Source organism: Syngnathus typhle, linkage group LG9 (assembly GCF_033458585.1).
Source record: "Syngnathus typhle isolate RoL2023-S1 ecotype Sweden linkage group LG9, RoL_Styp_1.0, whole genome shotgun sequence".
Taxonomy (NCBI): domain Eukaryota; kingdom Metazoa; phylum Chordata; class Actinopteri; order Syngnathiformes; family Syngnathidae; genus Syngnathus; species Syngnathus typhle.
Window position 1 is genome coordinate 11858530 of NC_083746.1, and position 27639 is coordinate 11886168.

Consider the following 27639-nt stretch of genomic DNA (forward strand, 5'->3'; position numbering starts at 1 on the left):
CTTAAAACGTTTATTTTGCCCGCCCGGGGCTCACGGACCTCTCTCTAGCTGGGAGTATAACATCTGTTTGGGGAGGCGGGTGTCAGCCATGCGGATGAGATGTCCTGTCCATCGGAGTTGGTGCTGCATTATTAAGGTAGTGATGCTCGGTATCCTGGCTTCCTCCAGAACGCTGATGTTTGTGCGTCTGTCCTCCCATTTGATCCGGAGTATTTTCCTCAAGGTTCTCTGGTGGTGTTGTTCAAGAGCTCTTAGGTGCCTGCTGTAGGTTGTCCATGACTCTGCCCCGTAAAGTAAGGTGGGGAGAACCACAGCTTTGTAAACCAGGAGCTTGGTGTCAACCCGGAGGTCTCTGTCTTCAAAGACTCTTTTCCGGAGTTTGGCATACGCTCCACTGGCACAGCTCAGGCAATGGTTGACCTCAGAGTCAATGTCCGCTTTGGAGGAGAGAAAGCAGCCGAGGTAGGGGGAATGGTGAGCATATTCAAGTGCAGTGTTGTCCACATTTATGATGGGCGGAGTAGATGGCTGGTTGGGTGGGGGTTGATGTAGCACCTGGGTCTTCTTGATGTTCACGGTCAGACCCAGGGCTCTGTATGCCTTAGCGAAGGAGTTCAGGATGCCCTGAAGGTCTTCTGCAGAGTGTGCTGCAATGGCGTTATCGTCTGCATACTGGAGCTCCACGACCGTGGTGGTTCTGATCTTGGTTTTGGCTTTGAACCTGTTACGGTTGAAGAGCCTGCCATCAGTCCTGTACCATATTGGGATTCCGTGTGGTAGTTCTTTGTTGATGAGGTGGAGTATGGCGGCAATGAAGACAGAGAACAGGGTGGGTGCAATAATGCATCCCTGTTTGACCCCTGTCTCTACAGTGAGAGGCTCAGTCAAGGAGCTGTTGTTGAGCACTGTGGCTGTCATTCCGTCATGTAATAAACGCAGTATTCTGACGTATTTGTCCGGGCAACCATACCTCAGAAGGATGCTCCATAGGGCCTGGCGATCCACCGTGTCAAAGGCTTTTGTAAGGTCTATGAAAGCCATGAACAAAGGCTGTTTATGCTCACGGCATTTCTCCTGGGGTTGGCGTACTGTAAAAATCATGTCTGCAGTGCCTCTAGATGGGCGAAAACCGCACTGCGATTCTGGGAGAATTTCCTCAGACAGTGGCAGTAGGCGATTGGCAAGAACACGAGCAAGTACTTTGCCAACTGTTGAAAGGAGCGAGATGCCCCTATAGTTTCCGCAATCCGCTTTGTCCCCTTTCTTGAAAATGGTCACTATCAGAGCATCCCTGTGCTTCGAGGGGAGTACTTCTTTTTCCCAGACTTTCAGAAAAAGGGAATGGAGGTGGCGCTGGAGCTCTAGTCCACCTTCCTTTAGGACCTCAGCTGGGATCCCATCTGGCCCAGAGGCCTTGTTGTTCTTCAGGCTCCTGATGGCATCTTGGACCTCTACTAAAGTGGGAGGTTCACCCATGTCGTCCCTGATGGGACTCTGAGGGATGTGACTGAGGAAATCTGACTGAGTTGTGCTGTCACGGTTGAGGAGTTCCTGAAAGTGCTCTCTCCACCGGTTGTTTATAGACTCATTGTCCTTCAACAGCTCCTGCCCGTCTTTAGAGCGTAGGGGTTTTTGGCCGCGATGGCTTGGGCCGTAGACAGCCTTAGTAGCGCTGAAAAAGCCTCTGGTGTCACCAGAGTCTGCCAAACTCTGGATTTCTAGTGCCCTTTCTGTCCACCAGGAGTTTTTAATCTGTCTCACCCGGCTCTGGACGTCAGCCTTGGCTCTGGAGTGAGCCTGTCTCTTTGCTGTGCAGGTGATGTCATTTTGCCAGACACGAAAGGTTTCCCTTTTCTTGGAGATGAGCTGTTCTATCTCTGTGTCGTTCTCATCAAACCAGTCCTGATGCTTTCTGGCCTTGTACCCGAGAGTGGCACGGCAGGTGTCGAGGATGGAAGACTTGAGCAGGCTCCAGTGTTCTTCAATGTCCTCAGGGTATTCCTGATTGAGGCTTTCTCCAAGAGAGGCCTGAAACAGCTGCAGGGCGGCAGTGTTGTTCAGGGTCTCAAGGTTTAGTCTCTGCCGGCTCAGCTTCTTTTGCAGTCTCCTCTTCCTCTTGAGTCTGATGGACATCGTGGATCGTATCAGGCGGTGATCTGTCCAGCAGGCCTCTGAATCCATCATGGCTTTTGTAATGCTCACGTCGCGCTGATCCCTGGCTCTGACAATGACATAGTCAATAAGATGCCATTGTTTAGAGCGAGGGTGTCTCCATGAACCCTTGAGTTTGTTCTTCTGGCGAAAGATGGTATTGGTGATGGTAAGGTCGTATTGAGCACATTTGCTAAGAAGCAAAACCCCGTTGGAGTTGATGTTTCCAATGCCTTCCTTTCCAATGGTGCCCTTCCAGAGGCGGTGGTCCCGGCCCACTCTGGCATTGAAATCTCCCAATATAATAATCTTGTCCTCTTTAAGGATTTTTGACAATACCTCATCCAGACAGGCATAGAAGGCCTCTTTTTTGTCCTCATCGGAAACAAGGGTAGGTGCATAAGCGCTAAGAACTGTTGCCGTCTGGTTGTTGACCAGCACCAGACGGAGGGTCATCAGGCGCTCACTGATTCCCACAGGGAGTTCAGAGAGCTGACTGATCAGTTGGTTCTTGATGGCAAAACCAACCCCATGGATCCTAGGCTCATCTGTGGCCTTTCCTTTCCAAAAGAAAGTGTATCCACCTTTTTCCTCCTTCAGATGACCTTCCTCTGCCCGCCGGGTTTCTGAAAGAGCAGCTATGTCAATCCGGCATCTTCTCAGTTCCCTGGCAATGATGGCGGTTCTCCTCTCCGGCCTATCACTGGTTACACTGTCCATTAGTGTGCGCACATTCCATCCATCCATCCATTTTCTGTACCGCTTAGTCCCCACGGGGGTCGCGGGCTTGCTGGAGCCTATCCCAGCCGTCATCGGGCAGTAGGCGGGGGACACCCTGAACCGGTTGCCAGCCAATCGCAGGGCACACAGAGACAAACAACCATTTGCACTCGCACTCACACCTAGGCACAATTTGGAGTGTTCAATCGGCCTACCAAGCATGTTTTTGGGATGCGGGAGGAAACCGGAGTGCCCGCAGAAAACCCACGCGGGCCCGGGGAGAACATGCAAACTCCACACAGGGAGGGCCGGAGGTGGAATCGAACCCGCACCCTCCTAAGTGCTCCACCGAGCCGCCCGTGCGCACATTCCATGCTCCAAAATTCATGTTTCTGTGTTTTCGACCGCATATTGGTGATCCCTCTGAACGCGGTAATCCAGTAGGGAGGTTTGAGGCAGGCTATGTTTAGGGCACCTTTTCTAGCCCCTTCCCCCTCAGGGGTGAGCAGTGGATCCTAAAAAGGGCTGCTCAGTCGTGGATGCAGCTACCATAGAGCTCTATCTGCCTCGGTCCAAGAGCCCAACGATCATCTAACATCCACCGCCTGATGTGCCAGCTTGTGACTAGGGGCTTCCAGACTTCACAATCCTGCCCCCGTTGCCACTTACTGGTCGCCACAGGACTTTAATCCGGGATGTAAGGTGGATTCCCTGAAAAAGACTCCTGTGCGTGACTTTGTTTAAAGTGGGGAGACTGGTGCACAGACAGTCACCACACTGTCCTTAACAGATCGGGGTCAGAGTCTAGTGGCAAGGAGACCAAGACGACTGGTGACCCTTTTCTGCTGCAGCCTTCATCCGCCTTCCCAGCCGTTGTGACGCCACCCCTCAGGTCAGCCATCATCCTCCGCCTGGTCCACCGTTGAGGTCTTCACTATTTACCCATAGCTGGAGCTGTTTACCCACAGCCGGGACAGTGGTTGATGGGCAGTAGGGCGTGTCCACACACCGGTGGGCCTACATGCCACATCTCTGGGGCCCACTGCTGCTCCGAGATCCTGCACAACTTAGCCTGGGACCGTAAGGTGCCAGTTACCGTGTGTGGCCACGAGGAGGCGTTTGCAAGTCTTGGCAATGGAGCGGCTGTGTACCGGCTGAGGAGGCTTATACACTCGGCTCCTCTTTTCACCCCCGGAAACAGAGGGCTAGCCGGTGGCGGTAGCTGAAAGCAGAAAAGTGGCAAGCAGAGGCAGCATGCAGCATGCACAAACTACAGGCACTACTACTCCAACACTACTGCATTGACGCATCACACGCCCTGTGTGCTGATGGAACACACACTACACACACACGCATGCACACACGCACGCACACACACGCACACATATAAATAAAGTTGTGTATTTGTCAATGTACAATGGAAACCAATGAGCCAACGAGCCAACTAGAGAGTGCAATTTCTGGAGAAATTTCCCGTGGAGGCTGAGAAGCTGAATAAACAAATCAAAGTCAAAGTCAAATTCTGCTTTATTGACAATTACTTCACATGCCAAGACACACAAAGAAATCGAAATTACGTTCCCACTATTCCACGGTGACAAGACATAGTACACAATATACATACAAGCAAACAACACAAAAAAACAAAAACAAGAAGGCACAAACAATGAATAAATAAGAGTGAGGAATAAATAATAAATAAACAAATAAAACAATAAATAAGAGGAGCAAAAATGGAGCAAGTGTGCATACAGCAGACAGTCAGAATACAGCGCAAAAGTACAGGACGCTACGCAGAAGGAGGGAGAGAGTTCAGGATCCTAACAGCCTGGAGAATGAAGCTGTTGGTGAGTCTGGTGGTGCGGAAGCGCAGGCTCCTGTACCTCTTCCCAGAGGGCAGAAGATCAAACAAAGAGTGAGCGGGGTGACTCACATCACTCACAATCGTGGTCGCCTTGCGGGTGAGATGGGAGGTGTAAATGTCCTTCAGGGAGGGGAGTGAAGCACCAATAATCTTACCAGCCATGTTCACTATGCGCTGCAGGGCCTTCATGTTGTATTCAGTGCAGCTACCACCCCAGACAGCGATACAACTGGAGAGGACGCTCTTAATGGTGCCACGATAGAATGTAGTCATGACGGCCGGAGGAGCACCTGCTCGCCTGAGTTTCCGCAGGAAGTATAGGCGGCGCTGAGCTTTCTTTGCCAGTGAAGCGGTGTTGGCGGACCAGGAGAGGTCCTCACTGATGTGCACCCCCAGGAATCTTGTGCTGCTAACTCTCTCCACCATCCCTTTGGTGATGAGACCCACCAGAGCCGTGTCGTCAGCAAACCACTATGCGGTTGTCGCTGTAGGTTGCAGTGCAGTCATGCGTCAGGAGGGTGAAGAGCAGCGGACTGAGCATGCAGCCTTGGGGGGCCCCTGTGCTCAACGTGATGCTGGCGGAGATTTTGTCGCCAACACGTACCACCTGTGGCCTCTGACAGAGGAAGTCCAGTAGCCAGTTGCAGAGGTAGGTACTAAGGCCCAGCTTGTCAAGTTTGCTGATGAGACGTTGTGGAACAATGGTGTTGAAGGCAGAACTGAAGTCCACAAACAGCAATCTCACATACGAGTCCCTTCTCTCCAGGTGGGTGAGGGCCGAGTGAAGGGCAGAGCAAATGGCATCCTCAGAGGACCGTTTGGCTCGGTACGCAAACTGGAAGGGGTCTATGGTGGGGGAGAGAATGGATCTGATGTGCTCCACGACAAGCCGCTCAAAGCACTTCATGATGATGGGCGTCAGTGCCACGGGGCGGTAGCCATTGAAGCAGGACGGAGCAGGTTTCTTCGGCACAGCTACGATGGTGGCAGCCTTGAAACACGAAGGGACGATGGCCTGCTGCAGGGAAATGTTAAAGATGTCCTTGAAGACACCCGTCAGCTCCCCAGCGCAGTCCTTCAGCGCTCGACCTGGGATGTTGTCAGGGCCCGCCGCCTCACGGATGTTGATAGCGACAAGCGTCCTCCTCACGCTGCCGGCAGAGAGGCACAGGGCCTGCTCGTGTGGAGGGGGAGTGGTCTTCAGCGGGCAAGTGCTGTTCTGAGCGTCAAAGCGAGCAAAGAAGCGGTTAAGATCGTTGAGCAGACGGACGTCGTCCTCACAGCTCTGCGGCGCGGGCTTGTAGTCCGTGATGGTCTGGATGCCCTGCCAAAGGCTCCGTGCGTCCCTGCTGTCCTTGAAGTGGGCGGTAATCTTGCAAGAGAACGCCCTTTTCGCGTCCTTGATGCCCCGGGACAGGTCGGCCCTCGCTGTCCTCAAGCCAGCGTCATCCCCCGCTCTGAAGGCTTTGTGCCTGGCCCTCAGCAGCCTGAGGACAGCCCCTGTCAGCCATGGCTTCCAGTTAGCCCGAGTGACGATGAATTTTGAGTGAGTCACATCATCAATGCACTTCGTGATGTAAGAGGAAAAAGAGTCAGTATACTCCTCTATGTCTGTCCGATTGTTGCAAGTGGCCGCCCGCTTAAACATGTCCCAGTCAGTAGTGCCAAAGCAGTCTCGAAGCGCATCAGAGGCATTATTTTGAATAGTATTGAATGACGTCAAATGATATCGAATGACAGAATAATATACAAAAGCCAGGAATGATCTAAAAACGTTGAAGTTAGAATGGAAAGCGTGAATTTTTAGAATATATTGAAGGTGGAACAGACAAAAATGTCATAGTAGCATGCCCCGCAAAAATGCGAGGAGTAAAATATAATGAAGTGTGGGCAACTTGGTGGAACACTGGTTAGCACGTCCGCCTCTCATTGCAGAGGTTGTGGGTTAGATTCCGGCTCTGGCCTTCCTGTGTGGAATTTTCATGTTCTCCCCGTGCCTGTATGGGTTTCCTCCAGGTACTCCGGTTTCCTCCCACATTCGAAAGGCATGCATGGTAGGCCGATTGAGCACTCCAAATTGCAAGTAGGTGTGAGTATGAATGGTTGTTCGTCTATACGTATATGCCTTGTAGTTGGCTGGCAACCAGTTCAGGGTGTCCCCTACCTACTGGCCGTAGTCAGCTAGGATAGGCTTTGGCACACCTGCAACCCTAATGAGGACAAGCGTTCCGGACAATGGATGGATGGATAATGTGTAGAATAACATCACTTCACACATTTATCTTACAGGATGAGAATATTAGTAAATGTAATATTTTTCTGAAAAATCCACATTAGCTTTTTGAAAAAGAGCTATTCCCATTGTATCAGTACTTTGATAAACGCGACTGGCTAGAAATTAGCATGCATGTTTTTATTTGTGAAGGAAACTGGACCACCTGGAGACAGTCCACACAGGCTTTGGGAGAACTCCACACAGAGGACCCACTTGCTGTGACGCAGCGGTGCAGATGGCGCTTGCCAACATACCCACCAAGCCCAGATGAAGGCCCACTGTTCCTCTGAATGTTCTGTTCTTTTATCTATTCACAGACCTCTATGCCACCTCTGTAGGATGTAATCAGTGTTGAGTTCATCTCAGGAAAGCTACTTAAGTATGTTTGACAGTCAGTCTAACAGTGCTTGTGCATTCCAGTCCAGTACTCGTGCCCAGCAAATCAGTGATAGAGTGTATTTCGGTTGGGAGGAATAGAATATCTCGGTCCGTGAAGCAAGCAACAACCGGTATAATTCTGTGTTCATTTTAGTACCTGGCATGGCATATCTCATAAACTGTTTTCACAAAATCAGGAATATGTCACTCTAACTCAAAGGCTGTAAATGATATTTTTTCATAAAATGTGAAGGGAGAAGGATATTTCTTAAATGTTAACATGTTTTAAAGCTAATCTAAAACATATTGAAAAGACCTTACAGGAGTAAAAAAGCCATTTTTAAAATTTATGATGCAACCGTGGACAGACTTTATGAACGTACGTATCATTTCCGCATTTGGGATTTTATACAGTTTCTATAGTATTCAGTCAGTTTCAGAGCATATGCGATAGTGGGACATTCAGTCGCCATGGGGGACTTCATATTTTGGCTTTCAAAAAACATGCACGCACACACAATCACAAATATCTTTTAAGACAGGTATGCCATTCGTATACATGCACGCCTGCACGTGTGCACACACACACACAAACACACACACATAAAACTTACCAATTGCAACAAATATTGCAACATAGACAGTATCGTTTGGTTAAATGGAGCAAAAATAGATGTCAGATGATAATGTATTGCTAGTGAGTGGTAGGAGTTAAAAACTTTGCCACATATTCTTAAGTAAGCTTGGCCTACTTCGACGGCAATTCCATATGACTGGAAGGTGTTGGCGGCACGGTGGAGCACTGGTTAGCACGTCCGCCTCACAGGTAGCAGGGTGCGAGTTCGATTCTACCTCAGGCCCTCCTTGTGTGGAGTATACATGTTCCCCCCGTACCCGCGTGGGTTTTCTCCGGGCAATCCAGTTTCCTCGCACATCCCAAAAACATGCTTGGTAGGCCGACTGATCACTCCAAATTGCCCCTAGGTTGTTCACCTCTGTGTGCCCTGCGATTGGCTGACAACCGGTTCAGGGTGTCCCCCGCCTACTGCCTGATGACTGCTGGGATAGGCTCCAGCACGCCCGCGACCCCCGTGGGGACAAGCGGTACAGAGGATGGATGGATGGAAGATGTTGCTCTATGTTTTATGTTCTTTCAGAACCAGAGGTGGAGGGGATGGGCTGGATCAAACATTTTAAGGCAAATGTGTATTGTGATTGTATTTTAGTTGTTATAATATTACATTTTAATCGAATACTGTATGTTTTAATCACCTTTCCAGCTTGTTAAAATAGGACACTTTCTAAATTGCGCTCAAATTTTGTGGATGATTAGGTTCCCTTAAGGGGTGCTTGAGCACCCCCAGAAATGAGAAATACACGCTTATGATTCAGATGATTCAGCTTCTCTACTTTTTTTCATAGCGAACTCCCAGGAAAAACATCATTGGGGGTTCTGGTGCACTATTTCAAAACAATGAGGGAACTTGAAGAATAGCTTCAAAGTCGTAGTGCCCCCCAGTATATACTTTGAGAATGTCACAACACAGGGCAGTAATCTGGGCAAAGTGAATATTGCCAGCTGGACGTGATGAACCGTAGAAGCAACACAAAACCCATAAGAAGGGGATAAAAGGGGGTGATAATCCCTTCCATTGAATGATTGTGGACAATGCATACAATGTTCTAAAGTGTATGTTGGTTGTGAGAAACAGGGGCACATTTTATAAGGATAGCTCTGAATATCCAAAGATTCTCTACACAAATTCTCCATTGACCTCAGTATCTTTGCACATTAAGCATAAGAATCTGAATGGGAGTGGATGTGTCACTGGATAAAATCCAAACCAGTACACTGATTGTTAATGATGGAAAACGAAACCAACTCAATTTATTCAACCCTCCATTTTCTGCAATACTAGGAAGCAGAAGCTGTTTGCGACAGGCTGTCATATATGATGGTGACAAAGGACATTGTCAGGCTTCGGATGAGGAAATGGAGCAGGACGACCATGTGCAGCTTGGACCATGGTTTATTGGAACAAACTCAAAACACAAACTTGGTAGACTGACATACCTTAACTACCACACTAACAACAGGACTGACCTAACAAGACGTGAAACAGAAAGACATGGTGACGTTACCGTGACAGCAGCGATTGCATGCAACAACCGACAAGCAATGATCCGACAGTGAGCAAGGGGCAGACAGGACTTAAATACACAACACGAAACACGAGGCAGGTGAACGCGGTTATATTGATTGAGGTGACACAGGAAGGGAGGGGCGACGCGAACAGAAACCATGGCACCCTAGCAAAACTAGGGACAAGACATGACAGAAGCACACATGATCCACGGACATGAGCACATAGACGGACAAAACAATGACAACATGGACGTGACCGGGGACGAATCATGACAGACATGCTTCGATCCCTGCTGCTGCCTCAAAATGCGCTAGCTCTTACTGCTGGTCTGTAACTGTCAGCAGCGCTTAATAACAAAACGTCAGTTGCGGTGACATCACACCATCTCATCCTAGTGCGCAAAATTATAATTAAATATTCATCATACAATGCAGCACAGTGAAGCTCTGGGTAGTATGCTCGACTCGCAGTTCTGAAGTGCAGGGTTTGATGCCAGCATCCCTGTGTAGAGTTTGCATGTTCTCCCCTTGCCTACAGTTTCCTCCCACACGACTAAAAAAAAAAGGTACAGATTGGCCACTCCAAATTGTCCATAGGTGTGAGTGTTAATGGTTGTCTATGTGGGCAAAGCAAACATTGGGCCATAGACAAGACACGGGGGGGTATTCCAGAAAGCAGGTTCAACATACTCTGAGTCTATCACTGAACTCTGAGTTGACTTACTCTGAGATGGGAGACTCTAAGTATTCGGTTCCAGAACAGCTGATCCGAGTTAGTTCAATCAACTCAGAGCATGTTAACCTGGTGTTACGCGCGTAGACAACCAAACCACTATGAAAAGCCATCATCAATGGAGCCCCGATACCACGAGTCACCATGATAACTGAGTTAAAACATATTACCGTTTTTTTCTGTGTATAGTGCGCCCCCATGTATAATACGCACCCTAAAAATGGCATGCTGATGCTGGAAAAAGCCTGTACCCATGTATAATACGCACCCAATTTTTATGAATTTTCTTTTATGAATTTTTTTCTTTCTTTTTTTTTTTTTTTTTTAAGTCCCAATGATCGTCACACACGCAGGGAGGCAATGGGTCCCATTTTCATAGTCTTTGGTATGGTCTTAACTAGGCTGGATGTAATTTTTTTTGTTGGCGTTGATTTCTCCGACTGCCCATAAACGCACCACCGCGCTCTGTGCGCGCACGGGAAAGAGGCGTGCGGACGTGAAAAAGTCGGCTCTGTATGGGAGAGACGTTGAAGAGGAATAAAAACACCCTTGGAAACCAAAACTTGGTGATTTCAAGTTTCATTTCGAGGGACATTTGTCAAGTCTCGTCCCCAGTTTTGCTATGTGTCTAGGTTGCCATAGTTTCTGTTCGCGTCGCCCCTCTCTTCCTGTGTCACCTCAATCGATGTAACGTGTTTTGTATTTAAGTCCTGTCTGCCCCTCGCTCACCGTCGGATCATTGCATGTGTTACTGTCATGATGTCTGTTTGCTTTCTGTTCCTGTCTTTGGTAATGTCACCCTGTCTTTTTGTTCCACGACTTTGTCGGTCAGTCCTGTTGTTGGTTTTGTTTTCTAAAAAAATAAAAATAAATAAATAAAATTTAAAAGAAAAAAAATTAAAAAAAATTTGTACCCATGTATAATGCGCACCCCAGATTTTAGGACAATAAATTCGTTAAATTTTGCGCACTATACACGGAAAAAAACGGTACTTTATTTTACCACGATGGAGTTGAAGGTCCTTATGCAGGCCTACGGCGAGGACGAACGTATTTTTCGCCGCAAATCTAATACGGCTGTGATTTCACCTCACTTTAATTTAATTATTTTAAATGGACTTTTAAACAATATTATTATTAATAATTACCGTTTTTTTCCGTGTATAATGCGCGAAATGTAACTAATTTATTGTCCTAAAATCTGGGGTGCGCATTATACATGGGTACAATTTTTTTTATTTTTTTTTTTAAGAAAATCATGGTACAACAAAACCAACAATAGGACTGGCTGACAAAGACGTGGAACAAAAAGACAGGGTGACATTACCAAAGACAGGAACAGAAACCAAACATACATCATGACAGTAACACATGCAATGATCCGACGGTGAGCGAGGGGCAGACAGGACTTAAATACAAAACACGTTACATTGAGTGAAACTTTCAAGATGGCGGCGCGTGCATACGCAGCGACCTCTCTCTGTCCCGCCCAAACGGTGTTTTGTCCGTCTAATGAGTGTTTGTCCGGCAGTTTTTCTTGTTCGTCTCGTCGTACTGAGTCGTGCTACAAGTACGGCAGGCAGGTTCTGCTTGACATCGGCAAAAGCGAGTTTTGTCGAGTTCTGGACTTTGATGCGGGAACATCAAAGGAGCTCGGACTGCTACGTCCTGAAGCGTCGCCGGGCTCGTCTGCTATTCCTCCCCCGGTTGGGAAGCGTCGAAAGCGGTGTGCGAGGAGGCTGAAGAGGGGCAAACGCGGGGGCGTCCGGGCCAGGCTGGCGGCCAGCCCTGCTCGCCCGGCCGTGCCTTCCATTCTTCTGGCGAATGTTCGATCGCTGGACAACAAAATGGATTACATTCGCCTGCTGCAATCTACAAACCGGACAGTGCGGGACTGCTGTGTGCTCGTGTTCACTGAGACTTGGTTGACTGTCAACGTTCCGGACTCTGCCGTACATCTGGAGCGGCTAGCGTGCTATCGGGCGGACCGGGCCATTGTACAAGGGGGGAAATCTCGTGGAGGTGGAATATGCGTCTACATCCGTGACGAATGGTGCCGGGACTCTGTAGTGGTATGCAAGCACTGCTCGCCACTGGCGGAGTTCGTGTTCATTAAGTGCCGTCCTTTTTACCTGCCAAGGGAATTTACCGCGATTCTGCTAGTCGCGGTTTACATCCCGCCTTCCAACATCGAAGGCGACAGGGTCGCGGCTCTTAGTGAACTGTACCAGGCTGTCAGTGAACAAGAGACAGCGCACCCTGACGGTTTCACCATCTTCGCTGGGGATTTTAATCATGCTAACCTGAAGTCTGTTTTTCCGAGGCTTCACCAGCATGTTAATTTTCCTACGCGTGGCGACAGCTTCCTGGACCGGGTCTACTCTTCGCATAAAGGAGCTTTCAAAGCTGCCCCCCTCCCCCATCTTGGACTTTCTGACCATGTCACTGTTATGCTTTTGCCCGCATACAGACAAATGGTGAGAGCGTCCAGGCCGGTTCGCAAGCAGGTACGGGTGTGGCCTGAGGGTGCCTCTGATGCACTGCGTGACTGCTTTGGCTCTACTGACTGGGACATGTTTAGGAGGGCTGCCACTTGCGACGATCGGACAGACATTGAGGAGTATACTGACTCTGTTTCCTCCTACATCAGGAAGTGTATTGATGATGTGACTCTCTCAAAATCCATCGTCACTCGGGCTAACCGGAAGCCATGGCTGACAGGGGCTGTCTTCAGGCTGCTGAGGGCCAGGGACAAAGCCTTTAGCGCAGGGGATGAGGCTGGCTTGAGGACTGCGAGGGCCGACCTGTCCCGGGGCATCAAAGAAGCAAAGAGGGCGTTCTCGTGCAAAATTACCGCCCACTTCAAGGACAGCAGGGACGCACGGAGCCTTTGGCAGGGCATTCAGACCATCACGGATTACAAGCCCGCGCCGCAGAGCTGTGAAGGCGACGTCCGTCTGCTCAATGACCTCAACCGCTTCTTTGCTCGCTTCGACGCTCAGAACAGCACTTGCCCGCTGAAGGCCACTCCCCCTTCACACGAGCTGTCCCTGTGCCTCTCCGCCGACAGCGTGAGGAGGGCGCTTGCCGCCATCAACATCCGTAAGGCGGCGGGCCCTGACGACATCCCGGGTCGGGCGCTGAAGGACTGCGCTGGTGAGCTGACGGATGTCTTCACGGACATCTTTAACACTTCCCTGCAGCAGGCCATCGTCCCGTCGTGTTTCAAAGCTGCCACCATCGTACCTGTGCCGAAGAAACCCGCTCCGTCCTGCTTCAATGACTACCGCCCCGTGGCACTTACGCCCATCATCATGAAGTGCTTTGAGCGGCTTGTCATGGAGCACATCCGATCCGTTCTCCCCCCCACCACTGACCCCTTCCAGTTTGCGTACCGAGCCAAGCGGTCTTCTGAGGATGCCATCTGCTCTGCCCTCCACTCGGCCCTCACCCACCTGGAGAGGAGGGACTCGTATGTGAGATTGCTGTTTGTGGACTTCAGTTCTGCCTTCAACACCATTGTGCCACAACGCCTCATCAGCAAACTTGACGCGCTGGGCCTCAGTACCTACCTCTGCAACTGGCTACTGGACTTCCTCTGTCAGAGGCCACAGGTAGTACGTGTTGGCGACAAAATCTCCGCCAGCATCACGCTGAGCACGGGGGCCCCCCAAGGCTGCGTGCTCAGTCCGCTGCTCTTCACCCTCCTGACGCATGACTGCACTGCAACCTACAGCGACAACCGTATCGTGAAGTTTGCTGACGACACGACTCTGGTGGGTCTCATCACCAAGGGAGACGAGACTCAATACAGGCTGGAGGTTGACCTTCTGACCACGTGGTGCAGGGACAACAACCTCCTGCTGAACGTCGACAAGACCAAGGAGATTGTTGTGGACTTCCGGAAGGGTCACACCCAACACCTGCCGCTGACCATCGACGGTGCTGTGGTGGAGCGAGTGAGCAGCGCCAAGTTCCTGGGGGTGCACATCAGTGAGGATCTCTCCTGGTCCACCAACACCGCGTCACTGGCAAAGAAAGCCCAGCGCCGCCTGTACTTCCTGCGGAAACTCAGGCGAGCGAGCGCTCCTCCGGCCGTCATGACTGCATTTTACCGCGGCACCATTGAGAGCGTCCTCTCCAGCTGTATTGCTGTTTGGGGTGGCGGCTGCACTGACTACAACTTGAAGGCCCTGCAGCGCATAGTGAACACTGCTGGTAAGATTGCTGGTGCTTCGCTCCCCTCCTTGAAGGACATTTACACCTCCCATCTCACCCGCAAGGCGACCACGATTGTGAGTGATGCGAGTCACCCCGCTCACTCTTTGTTCGAGCTTCTGCCCTCTGGGAGGACGTACAGAAGCCTGCGCTCCCGCACCTCCAGACTCTCAAACAGCTTCATACTCCAGGCTGTTAGGATCCTGAACTCGCTCCCCCGTTCTGCGTAGCGTCCTGTACTTTTACTGTCTGAACTGTCTGAATGCACACTGGCTCTTATTATTTATTATTTGTTATTACTCTTATTTATTGTTTGTGCCTTTTTGTTTATGATGTTTTTTACTTTTGCGCTATGCTTGCTGGCTCCGTTATTTATTGTGTTATCTGTTTATTTATTATTTATTCATCACTCTTACTATTGATTGTTTGGATTTTTGCCTTCTTGTTTTTATATTGTGTCGCGTACATGTATGTCTATCGTGTTATGTGTCTCGTCACCGTGGGATAGAGAAAAACGTAATTTCGGTCTCTTTGTGTGTTGTGACATGTGGAGAGATTGACAATAAAGCTGACTTTGACTTTGACTTTGAGGTGACACAGGAAGGGAGGGGCGACGCGAACAGAAACTATGGCAACCTAGACACATAGCAAAACTGGGGACGAGACATGACAAATCTCCCTCGAAATAAAACTTGAAATCACCTTTCTTCTTGTTTGTTGTCAATCGCGCATCGCATTCAGCCATCCTGCCCAACACACTTAGTCAGTAAAATTCATAATTGACGACACATCGTTTGATGCGATGGTGCAATCCTTGATGGTGTGTTATTGTCAAATATTGTTTGTTTTTTAATCTCCATCGCGGACCGGACGTCATACCGAGGCAGTATCACCGCGCATGCGCACTATGGATCTGATGCGAATAGTCCTCTTCTCTTCTTGACTGACAATGAATGTGATAGTTTAATACAATCAGCAAATAACAAAATGCGTATTACAGGTAATATTTTATTTCACAACACTTTGCCTTGTTCCTTTCGTCTCTGCTGTTCACTTCAAACACGCTCCATACGACCGCAATGCTCTCGTATCAGACGCTTGCTCGATCACCTGCTCGTTTGCTGTCACAATGTACCCTACATAAATCCGAAACATTTGTTGCGGCTCCGAGTCACGACGAGGGGCAAGTTTTGGTTTCCAAGGGTGTTTTTATTCCTCTTCAACGTCTTTCCCATACAGAGGTGCCTTTTTCACATCCGCACGCCTTTTTCACATGTCCGCACTGATCGCGGTGGTGCCTTTACGGGCAGTCGGAGAAGTTCAAAAGTTCAAAGTCACTTTATTGTCAATCCCTTCATATGTCAAGACACACAAAGAAACCGAAATTCCGTTTCCTCCATCCCACGGTGACGAGACACAGTACACAATAAACATAGAAGTAGACGACACAAAATAAAAACAAGAAGGCACAAACAATAACTAATAAATAATAAATAAATAAAATGAGTGATGAATAAATAATAAACAAATAACCCAATAAATAAGAGGAGCAAAACTGAGCCAGTGTGCGTACAGCAGAAAGTAAGCATAGCGCAAAGTACAGGACGCTACGCAGAAAGGGGGGGCGAGTTCAGGATCCTAACAGCCTGGAGTATGAAGCTGTTGGAGAGTCTGGTGGTGCGGGAGCGCAGGCTCCTGTACCTCTTCCCAGAGGGCAGAAGCTCAAACAAAGAGTGAGCAGGGTGACTCACATCACTCACAATCGTGGTCGCCTTGCGGGTGAGATGGGAGGTGTAAATGTTCTTCAAGGAGGGGAGCGAAGCACCAATAATCTTACCAGCCGTGTTCACTATGCGCTGCAGGGCCTTCAAGTTGTAGTCAGTGCAGCCGCCACCCCAAACAGCAATACAGCTGGAGAGGACGCTCTCAATGGTGCCGCGGTAAAATGTAGTCATGACGGCCGGAGGAGCGCTCGCTCGCCTGAGTTTCCGCAGGAAGTACAGGCGGCGCTGGGCTTTCTTTGTCAGTGATGCGGTGTTGGTGGACCAGGAGAGATCCTCACTGATGTGCACCCCCAGGAACTTGGCGCTGCTCACTCTCTCCACCACAGCACCGTCGATGGTCAGCGGCAGGTGTTGGGTTTGACCCTTCCGGAAGTCCACAACAATCTCCTTGGTCTTGTCGACGTTCAGCAGGAGGTCGTTGTCCCTGCACCACGTGGTCAGAAGGGCAAGAAATCAACGCCAACAAAAAAAATTACATCCAGCCTAGTTAAGACCATACCAAAGACTATAAAAATGGGACCCATTGCCTCCCTGCGTGTGTGACGATCATTGGGACTTAAAAAAAAAGAAAGAAAAAAATTGAGTGCGTATTTTACATGGGTACAGGCTTTTTTCCAGCATCAACATGACATTTTTAGGGTGCGTATTATACATGGAGGCGCATTATACACGGAAAAAAACGGTAATTATATTAATATTAATTTAAACAAAGATATTAATTCAGGGCCGGCTCGTGGCGCACTGGTTAGCATGTCTGCCTCACAGTTAGGCGGGTGCGGGTTCGATTTCACCTCCGGCCCTCCCTGTGTGAAGTTTCCATGTTCTCCCCATGCTCGCGTGGGTTTTCTCCCGGCACTCCGGTTTCTTCCCACATCCCAAAAACATGCTTGGTAGCCCGATTGAGCACTCCAAATTGCATCATAGGTGTGAGTGCGAGTGCGGATGGTTGTTTGTCTCTGCGTGCCCTGTGATTGGCTGGCAACCGGTTCAGGGTGTACCCTGCCTACTGCCCGATGACTGCTGAGACAGGCTCCAGCACGCCCACGACCCTCGTGGGAACAAGCGGTATAGAAAATAGATGGATGGACACTAATTTAGTGGCTACTTAAAATAATTTAATAATAACAATCTAATTATTTCCTCTCAGTTAATTCGACACTTTATGGATTAACACTTGACACAAATGCATTTATGTTTTATACTTATTGAAGTAATTTAAAATGTGACGCTGTAGTCTATACCAACACTCATTAAAGTACTATTTTAAAAACCTGTATGTCATTTGTTAGTTTTTTTTTTTTAACTAACACTTTCCCTGGTAACGAGTTACTTTTATTATACTATAGAGTAATTCAGTCAATGACTCATTTTCTTTTTTGAACAAGTAGAGAATAACTATATTGACTTTTTTAAAATAAGGTTCCCAACCTTGTAAATTGAGGGGCAATAATAATGTGTTATATAGCCTACTGTTTACATTTATTAGCATTTTGTTTTCTGCCTTCCCCTATGCTTGCTTTGCTTATAGGCTAGAATTTATAATTCTTAACTCGACAAACATTTTCTTTTTTCATTCCTGGCGCTGTCGTGTGTGGCAGCCTTCCAGCAGTTCACTCTCTCTCTTTTCTAAACCTTTCTCTCATCTTCGGTGTTATGGCGACTATTTCTATTCAACCTGAAAGCCCAGTCTCGGGTATGTGTGGTTCTATACTGTGGAGGTGAGGAAGACCTATCGTGGCTGCAGAGCCAGGGCTAAGCTAAAGCCTAAGCTAACGGCTAGGCAGCTCACTGAGAAGTGGCGTTTTAAGCGCTGGTGAAGACTATGAAGACCTTCAGAGAGTGCAGTATGCTGTGCTTCTGTGAGATGTGGCTAACGACGAGCATGCCAGATCCTGGTGTTGAGCTACCGGGCTTCAGCATGGTTAGAGACATCAAAGCCAGTGGGAAGAGTAAAGGTGGCGGTCTCGCTCTGTATTTGAATGTTAGGTGGTGCCACCCTGGGCATGTGTGCATCAAGACTTCTAGTATCTGCTGCAGGGACATTGAACTTTTGGCAGTAAGTCTGCGTCCTTATTATTTGCCCAGGGAGTTTGCACAAAAGCCATTGCTGTTCTTGTTTACCTTCCTCCGCGAACCGACACAGGACTAGGTGTGACGTCATCCACTCCGCGGTTGCTGACCTGTATATGGATTGTTATACAAGGGGAAACAAGACTATTAACCTGCTGTATGCGAACGTTGAGGATGCATACAGTGCCGTTTGGGAGGGGGGATCACAACTTGGTCCTACTTCGGCCGCGATACGAGATGAAATTGAGGAGACTTCCAAAGTCCACTCACCTGTTCAGAAAGTGGTCGCCCTAGGCTGAGCAGTCTTTGAGTGACTGCTTTGGGTCTACTGACCAAGATGTGCTGCTGGGGCCACACATTGAGGACGCTGAGGAGGCTGTTGACCGTACCATTGAATACATCAACTTCTGCATGGATGTTGTGGTTTCAGTAAGGACAGTGCACTGCTATGTCAACAACAAGCTGTGGATTATGAGTGGGATCAAGGGCCTCCTGAATCGAAAGAAGCGGGCCTTGAAGTACGGCAATAAGCAGGAGCTCAAGCGAGTGCAGAGGGAGCTTAGAGCTCAAGCGAGTGCAGAGGGAGCTTAGAGCTCAAGCGAGTGCAGAGGGAGCTTAGAGCCCAGCTCAAAGTGGCAAGGTCACTCTATTGGAAGAAGTTGGAGCGGAAGCTGCAGCAGAGCAACATGAAAGAGGTGTGGGACGGAATGAGGTTGACCACCGGCTGCGGTCCAAGGCAAGGTGTCAATAGTGGTGGCACACATCTGGGTGTGGTGAAATTTGTCCTCTGCATTTAACCCATCCCCGTGTGATTTTGATCCATCCCCTGGGGGAGAGGGGAACAGTGAGCAGCAGCGGTGCCGCGCTCGGGAATCATTTGGTGATCTAACCCCCCATTTCCAACCCTTAATGTTGAGTGCCAAGCAGGGAGGCAATGGGTCCCATTTTTATAGTCTTTGGTATGACCCGGCTGGGGTTTGAACCCACAACCTTCCAGTCTCAGGGCGGACACGCTACTACTCGGCTGTACTTCCTCAGGTTGTCCTTCAATGTCTGCGAAGTGAGGCTGCAGATATTTTATTGTTCTGTTGGCGAGCGCCCTCTTCTTTGCGGTGGCGTGATGGAGGGGGCAGCATCAAGAAGAGGGATGCCTCCCGCCTGGACAAACTAGTGAGGAAGGCGGGTTCTGTTGTGAGCACAGAGCTGCCTGATCTAGCATCTGTGACAGAACAGTGGGTGTTGGCCAGGCTGCTGTCCATTAAAGACAACCTCATCCACCACTGTACAGACTGTCACTGGGCAGAGGTGTAGCTTCAGTGACAGGCTGTTGACACCATTTTGCTCCACGGAAAGGCTGTTCATTTTTTCCCCATGACGTGAGACTTTTTAACTCTTTGCGGGGGTTAAGGGCACGTTCACGGCCATAATACTGTTTATTTATTAATCGATTCCTTGATTATTAATTATCCATCCATTTTCGGTACCGCTTGTCCCCACAGGGGTAGCAGGCATGCTGGAGCCTCTCCAGGCAGTCATCGCAGGGAACACCCTAAACTGGTTTCCAGCTAATCGCAGGGCACACAGAGACAAACAACCATTCGTAGTCGCAGTCACACCTACGGGCAATTTGGAGAGCTCAATTGGCCTACCAGGCATGTTTTGGGGGATGTGGGAGGAAACCGGAGTGCCCGGAGAAAACCCATGCAAGCACTGGGAGAACATGCAAGTTCCACACAGGGAGGGCCGTAGGCGGAATCGAACCCGCACCCTCTGAACTGTGTGGCGAACGTGTTAACCAGTGCAATACCGTGCTGTCTAATTACAAGTTGTTATTATAATCATTGCCCATCTACCGTTTTGGCCCAAATAAAAGTCAATGTTTTTTGCATTGAAATAAGACTGAAAAAGTGGGGGTCGTCTTAGATTCGGGGTCTAGACATTATACCAATTTCCACTTGTGTGCAGCAGTAAATTCAAGGTTGCTGGTATGGACTGAGTATGTTGCTATGATCGTGCGCGCCTTTGACACAAAGTGAGTATATACATTTCATTGTTACTACTGTCCACTGCTGTGCCGTTTGTCCGATCACGGTTTGCTTCGTGTGCGCGCCGTTTCATTGACAGTTGTGTTTTAAGTGAACCGAATCTTTAGAATTGGTTCACTCAAAAGATTTGTTCAAAAGAATCGGTCACACCCAACACCAGCCGCTGACCATCGACGGTGCTGTGATGGAGAGAGTGAGCAGCACCAGGTTCCTGGGGGTGCACATCAGTGAGGATCAGTGTATCGCTGTCTGGGGTGGTAGCTGCACGGAATACAACATGAAGGCCCTGAGCGCATAGTGAACACGGCTGGTAAGATTATTGGTGCTTCACTCCCCTCCCTGAAGGACATTTACACCTCCCATCTCACCCGCAAGGCGACCACGATTGTGAGTAATGTGAGTCACCCCGCTCACTCTTTGTTCGATCTCTGGGAAGAGGTACAGGAGCCTGCGTGGGAACGTAATTTCGATTTATTTGTGTGTCTTGGCATGTGAAGAAATTGACAATAAAGCAGACTTTGACTTTCCGGCCCCGGGTGTCAGTCAGAACACAGGAGGGAGGACGAGGTTCAGTTTTGCTTGCTTTACTGAATTATTGGGGGGAAAAAAGCATAAATGAAATACTCTCTGCAACACATCAAACATAAGTCATCGCTCGAGACAACAAAACATATTTGCTGGCGACCGTTAGTCGCCGCGCCGCTGGCGGTGTATCTAATGGAGTCTCCAAGTGACGTCACAGATTAAACAGCCAATCAGAAAGTGGGGGTGAGGGCGGGTGTGGCACTTCTCACTTTCCGTGACGCTTTGACCATTATTTTTCCCTAATGAAGTAGCCTGTGTTTAGGTACACCTGAAAATGGCGGTGTACCTAATAGAGTGTCCAAATGACGTCACAGATCAAACAGCCAATCAGAAAGTGGGGGTGAGGGCGGGTGTGGCACTTTTCACTTTCATTTAAGGCTTAAATGAAAGTAGGTGTCGAACTCGTTTTTTTTGCGGGCCGCATTGTAGTCATAGCTTCTTTCGGAGGGCCATTATGACTGTCAACCCAAATAAATGTATGAGCAACTCATACTTATATACAGTAAAAGCTTCAAAACAAACTGACAAATAACTCGTTTTCAAATCAGACAAGTAAAAACTGGTCAAATATTTAAAAAAATATACATTATTAAAAGTGAAGACAATATACAGTTCTAGTAATGACACAAATTTGATGGACAATTTATCTTCGCGAGCCACATAAAATGATGTGGTAGGCCATATCTGGTCCCCGGGCCTTGAGTTTGACACCGGTGATTTAAGCTTTGACCATGATTTTTCCCTAATGAAGTGGCCTGTGATAATGAAAACATGAAAATGGCGGTGTACCTAAGAGAGTGTCCGAGTGACGTCACAGATCAAATAGCCAATCAGAAAGTGGGGGTGAGGGCGGGTGAGGCACTTTTCACTTTCCGTGAAGCTTTGACCATGAATTTTCCCTAATGAAGTGGCCTGCGATTAGGTGCACCTGAAAATAGCGGTGTACCTAATGGAGTGTCCGAATGATGTCACAGATCAAACAGCCAATAAGGAGGTGGGGGTGAGGGCGGGTGTGGCACTTTTCACTTTCACTTAAGCTTTTTCCCTAATGAAGTGGCCTGTGATTAGGTACACCTCATGGACACTTCAATAAGTACACTACACGAGGTAAAAAAAACATAAATCAATGAATAAATAAAAAAGCGAGGTAAAAAGGACGGCACTTAACGATCACAAACTCCGCCAGTGGCGAGCAGTGCTTGCATACCACTACAGAGTCCCGGCACCATTCGTCAAGTCAAGTCAAGTCAAGTCAAGTTTATTTGTATAGCCCTAAATCACAAGCAGTCTCAAAGGGCTTCACATAGACAGAAATTGACAGTTATTCTCAAAGCATCCCCTGATCTTAAGCTCCCAAAAGGGCAAGGAAAAACTTAAAAACCCCTACTGGGGGAAAATAAGAAACCTTGAGAAGGGACCACAGATGGAAGGATCCCCCTTTCAGGATCACGAGGTTGGAATGGATGCAGAGAGGGCACAAATTCGTCATGGATGTAGACGCATATTCCACCTCCTCGCGATTTTCCCCCTCTTACAATGGCACGGTCCGCCCGATAGCACGATAGCCGCTCCAGATGCACAGCAGAGTCCGGAATGTTGACTGTCAACCAAGTCTCAGTGAACACGAGCACACAGCAGTTACGCACTGTCCGCTCTCTCTTTACCAGGGCGGACCGGTACAAAGTCCGCATTACTGCCGACGCTGCACCGATCCGCCTGTCGATCTCGCGCTCCATCCTCCCCTCACTCGTGAACAAGACCCCAAGATACTTGAACTCCTCCACTTGGGTCAGGATCTCATCCCCGATTAGGAGAGGGCATTCCACCCTTTTCCGATGGAGGACCATGGACTCGGATTTGGAGGTGCTGATCCTCATCCCGACCGCTTCACACTCGTCTGCGAACCGCTCCAGTGAGAGCTGGAGATCACGGCTTGAAGAAGCCAACAGCACCACGTCGTCTGCAAAAAGCAGACGCGATGCTGAGGTCCCCAAACCTGACACCCTCAATGCCTCGGCTGAGCCTAGACATTCTGTCCATAAAAATTATGAACAGAATCGGTGACAAAGGGCAGCCTTGGCGGAGTCCAACCCTCACTGGGAACGAATCCGACTTACTGCCGGAAATGCGGACCAAACTCTGGCATCAGTGATACAGGGACCGAACCGCCCTTATCAGTTGGCTCGGCGCCCCGTACTCCCGAAGCACCCTCCACAGAACCTCCCGAGGGACACGGTCGAACGCCTTCTCCAAGTCCACAAAACACATGTGGACTGGTTGGGTGAACTCCCATGCCCCCTCGAAGATCCTGTTCCACGGCCAGGACGAAAGACACACTGGTCCTCCTGATCCCGAGGTTCTACCTCCCGATGGAGCTTCCTCTTCAGCACCCCTGAATAGACCTTACCAGGGAGGCTGAGGACTGTGATTCCCCTGTAATTGGAACACACCCTCCGGTCCCCCTTCTTAAAGAGGGGAACTACCACCCCAGTCTGCCAATCCAGAGACACCGTCCCCGATGTCCGCGCAATGCTGTTTAGGCATGTCAGCCATGACAGCCCCACAACATCCAGGGCCTTTAAGAACTCCGGGCGGATCTCATCCACCCTCGGGGCCTTGCCACCGAGGAGTTTTTTTAACTACCGCAGTGACTTTGACCCCAGACATTGGAGAGTCCGCCTCAGAGTCTCCAGGCCCTGCTTCCACAATGGAAGGGGTGTCGGTGGAATCGAGGAGGTCTTCGAAGTATTCTCCCCACCAACTCACAACGTCCCGAGTTGAGGTCAGCAGCACGCCATCTCCACTGTAAACAGTGTTGACGGTAAACTGTTTCCCCCTCCTGAGACGCCAGATGGTGGACCACAATTTCCTCGAAGCCGTCCGGAAGTCATTCTCCATGGCCTCGCCAAACTCCTCCCACGCCCGGGTTTTTGCCTCAGCAACCGCCGAAGCCGAGTTCCGCTTGGCCATCCGGTACCTGTCAGCTGCCTCCGGAGTCCTGCAGGCCAAAACGGCCCGATAAGACTCCTTCTTCAGCTTGATGGCATCCCTTACCGCCGGTGTCCACTAGCGGGTTCGGGGATTGCCGCCACGACAGGCACCAACGACCTTACCGCCACAGCTCCGGTCGGCCGCCTCAGCAATGGAGGCGCGGACCATGGTCCACTCGGACTCAATGTCCCCTGCTTCCCCCGGGACGTGGGAAAAGCTCTGCCGGAGGTGGGAGTTGAAGCTTTTCCTGACAGGGGATTCTGCCAGACGTTCCCAGAGCAGAGCGTTTGGGTCTACCAGGTTGAACCCACATCTTCCCCCACCATCGGAGCCAACCCACCGCCAGGTGGTGATCAGTTGACAGCTCCGCCCCTCTCTTCGCCCGAGTGTCCAAAACATGCGGCCGCAAATCTGATGACACGACTACAAAATCGATCATCGAACTGTGGCCTAGGGTGTCCTGGTGCCAAGTGCACACATGCTTGAACATGGTGTTCATTACGTATTGACAATCCGTGTCGAGCACAGAAGTCCAATAATAGAACACCGCTCGGGTTCAGATCGCGGGGGGCTCGTTCCTCCCAATCATGCCCTTCCAGGTCTCACTGTTATTGCCCACGTGAGCATTGAAATCACCCAGTAGAACAATGGAGTCCCCAGAAGAAGCACCCTTCAGCTATTCCTCCAGGGACTCCAAGAAGGGTCGGTACTCTGAGCTGCCGTTTGGTTAATAGACACAAACAACAGGCAGTACCCGTCCCCCCACCCGAAGGCGGAGGGAGGCAACCCTCTCGATCACTGGGGTGAACCCCAATGTGCAGGCGCCCAGCTGGGGGGCAATAAGTGTACCCACACCTGCTCGATGCCTCTCAACTCCAGAGCGGAAGAGAGTCCAGCCCCTCTCGAGAAGGCTTGTACCGGAACCCAAACTGTGTGTGGAGGCAAGTCCGACTATATCTAGTCGGAACTTTTCTGCCTCGCACACCAGCTCGGGTTCCTTTCCAGCCAGAGAGGTGACATTCCATGTCCCAAGAGCCAGCTTCTGCAGCCAGGGATTGGACCGCCAAGGTCCCTGTCTTTGGCCACCGCCCAGCTCACAATGGATCCGACCCCTTTGGCCTCTCCCACAGGTGGTGAGCTCATGGAAAGGGGTACCCACGTTTGGGCGAAGGCCCGGCCACCAGACGCTCGCCTTTGAGCCCCACCCCAGGCCTGGCTCCAGAGGGGCGCCCCGGTGACCTGCGTCCGGGTGAGGGAAATATGAGTCCATATATCTTTTTCGTCATAAGGGATTATGACAAAAAATGAGTATTGTTATTTATTGAATTATTCCTTACATTATTATGATATTTATGACATTTAGGATGTAAAGGCATGTTTATTTAAATTTATAATTCAAAGTCAAAGTCAAAGTCTGCTTTATTGCCAACGTCTTCACATGCCGAGACACACAAAGAGATCGAAATTACGTTTTCTCCAGCCCACGGTGACAAGACATATTACACGATAGACATACAAGTCTAAACGACGCAATATAAAAAACAAGAAGGCACAAACAATAAATAATAAGAGTAATAATAAATAATAAATAAACAGATAACACAACAAATAAGAGCCAGTGTGCATACAGGCAGTAAAAGTACAGGACGCTACGCAGAACGGGGAAGCGAGTTCAGGATCCTAACAGCCTGGAGTATGAAGCTGTTTGAGAGTCTGGTGGTGCGGGAGCGCAGGCTTCTGTACCTCTTCCCAGAGGGCAGAAGCTCGAACAAAGAGTGAGCGGGGTGACTCACATCACTCACAATCGTGGTCGCCTTGCGGGTGAGATGGGAGGTGTAAATGTCCTTCAAGGAGGGGAGCGAAGCACCAATAATCTTACCAGCCGTGTTCACTATGTTCATGGGGGTATGTTCTGTTATGGGCGCTTGGTGGGGCGCTAGTTAGCACGTCCGCCTCACAGTTAGGCGGGTGCGGGTTCGATTCCACATCCGACCCTCCCTGAGTGGACTTTGCAGGTCCCCCCACGTGCCCGCGTGTGTTTTCGCCAGGCACTCCGGTTTCCTCGCATGCTTGGTAGACCAATTGAGCACTCAATGTGAGTGGGAGTGCAGATGGTTGTCCGTCTCTGTGTGCCCTGCGATCGGCTGCCAACCGGTTCAGGGTGTTCCCCGCCTACTGCCCGATGACTGCTGGGATATACTCCAGCACGCCCGCGGCCCCCGTGGGGACAAGCGGTATAGAAAATGGATGGGTGTTTTATTATATTGTGTTACTATTACAGGGGCTCTTTTAAAGTATTTTGGAGCATATACTGTTCTAATAAAAAAAAATGTTTAACCTTTCGGAAGTAGTTTCACCCATTCAGTGTAGAACCGCCACTGTGCAGCAATGACCTGTTGTTTTAGTTGACCAATATTTTCAGTTACCCACGGGAGTGGTTCTTTGTGCTCCTTCTGAACACTATTGTGATCTGGGCAACAAATATAGAAAATATAGAAAAACTTTTTTTTTCTGGCTTCACTATTCCTGCTTTGTCTGCTTTTCTGCCACCAGATAGCTCCAGCAATGTTTAAAAACAATGCCAGTTTAATAGAAAATGTAATCTCCTAAATCTACCATATGTAGTTTCTTAGAGATTGGCAAAATCTCTTTTAGTTTTTAGTTTGATTCGTTTACCTCATTCAACTGAAGCTCATTTTATCATATCACTCTAAACCGTGTTGTTGTGTGGCTTTAACCCTCCGAAAAGCTTGTTCTTTTTAATCGAAAACATGGGTAGAACTCAACATCCCCAAATTCCTCTAAGAGGGCTCAAACCTCTCGAAGAGATGAATGGGGTCATGTCCACAAAGAGGAATAATCTTCTTTTCTCCACAGCCTTAAAAAGGCCTGTCAAATGGCTTCATTGTCAACATCCAAGAAGCCTGTTTTCTAAAAGTGTCAAGATCAAAGGGCTTGACTGACAATACACACTTTTTGTTATTGCAGTGATAACTCACCAGCTTAATGTTAGACATTACAGTCATTCACAACAGGCTGTACAAGCCTTGGATCATGACAGACGCTCTGAGGAGTTAACCACAAATCAAAAAACAATACTAAAGCTGAAAGGAAGAGGGCTGTGTGCGCATAAATATTAGCACTTGGAAATGGCACTGTGACAGTGCTTGCCTCCAAAGTCACTTTAAAGCAACATAAGATTTATTAGATTTGAGTGAATTGTATCTTTAGTTTGAGATGAAAAAATAAGAATTGAATGGTGTTAAGTAGTAAGAAAATGCCGAACAAACAAGCCAGAGATAGATGCTGGGGGCAAGAACTATTCACAGTTGAGCTGCTCACATAAATAGGAGAATGAACTAAAACACGTATTAACATCGTTTGTTGCACCCTTTTCACATGGACAGTTTTGTTGACCATGTTCTTCATTCACAGGCCATCCCAGAGAACTGGAATACAGTGTCAATGATACGAAACAGTCATATCTGTTACAAAAGACATTTACTCATACAAACATGCATGCGCAAACACAAAGTGAAGTTGTAGTATATACAGCACTTGACTGAAGAAATTTGTAAATGTCCACAGTTACTTTGTATTATCTTTGACAAATGTTTGGAATAAAAAGAAGCAGCACTGTTGAGTCTGTCATTTCATCAAATGATTTGAGTGCAACTAC

The 27639-nt window shown here is 49.0% G+C and overlaps 1 protein-coding gene across 1 annotated transcript in view; it reads right to left on the reverse strand.

Moving 5' to 3' along the window:
* Positions 1 to 744: 744 nt before the first annotated feature.
* LOC133159416 (uncharacterized) overlaps positions 745 to 27639 on the reverse strand; it is a gene marked incomplete at its 3' end in the record, with an annotated part of 42197 nt that continues 15302 nt past the window's right edge. Inside the window, exons 2-3 of the mRNA XM_061286380.1 lie at positions 1774 to 2882; positions 745 to 1545 (exon numbers count right to left, since the gene is read on the reverse strand). Of these exons, the coding sequence (XP_061142364.1) occupies positions 745 to 1545; positions 1774 to 2882 (1910 nt within the window). The remainder of the gene's footprint in view (positions 1546 to 1773; positions 2883 to 27639) is intronic.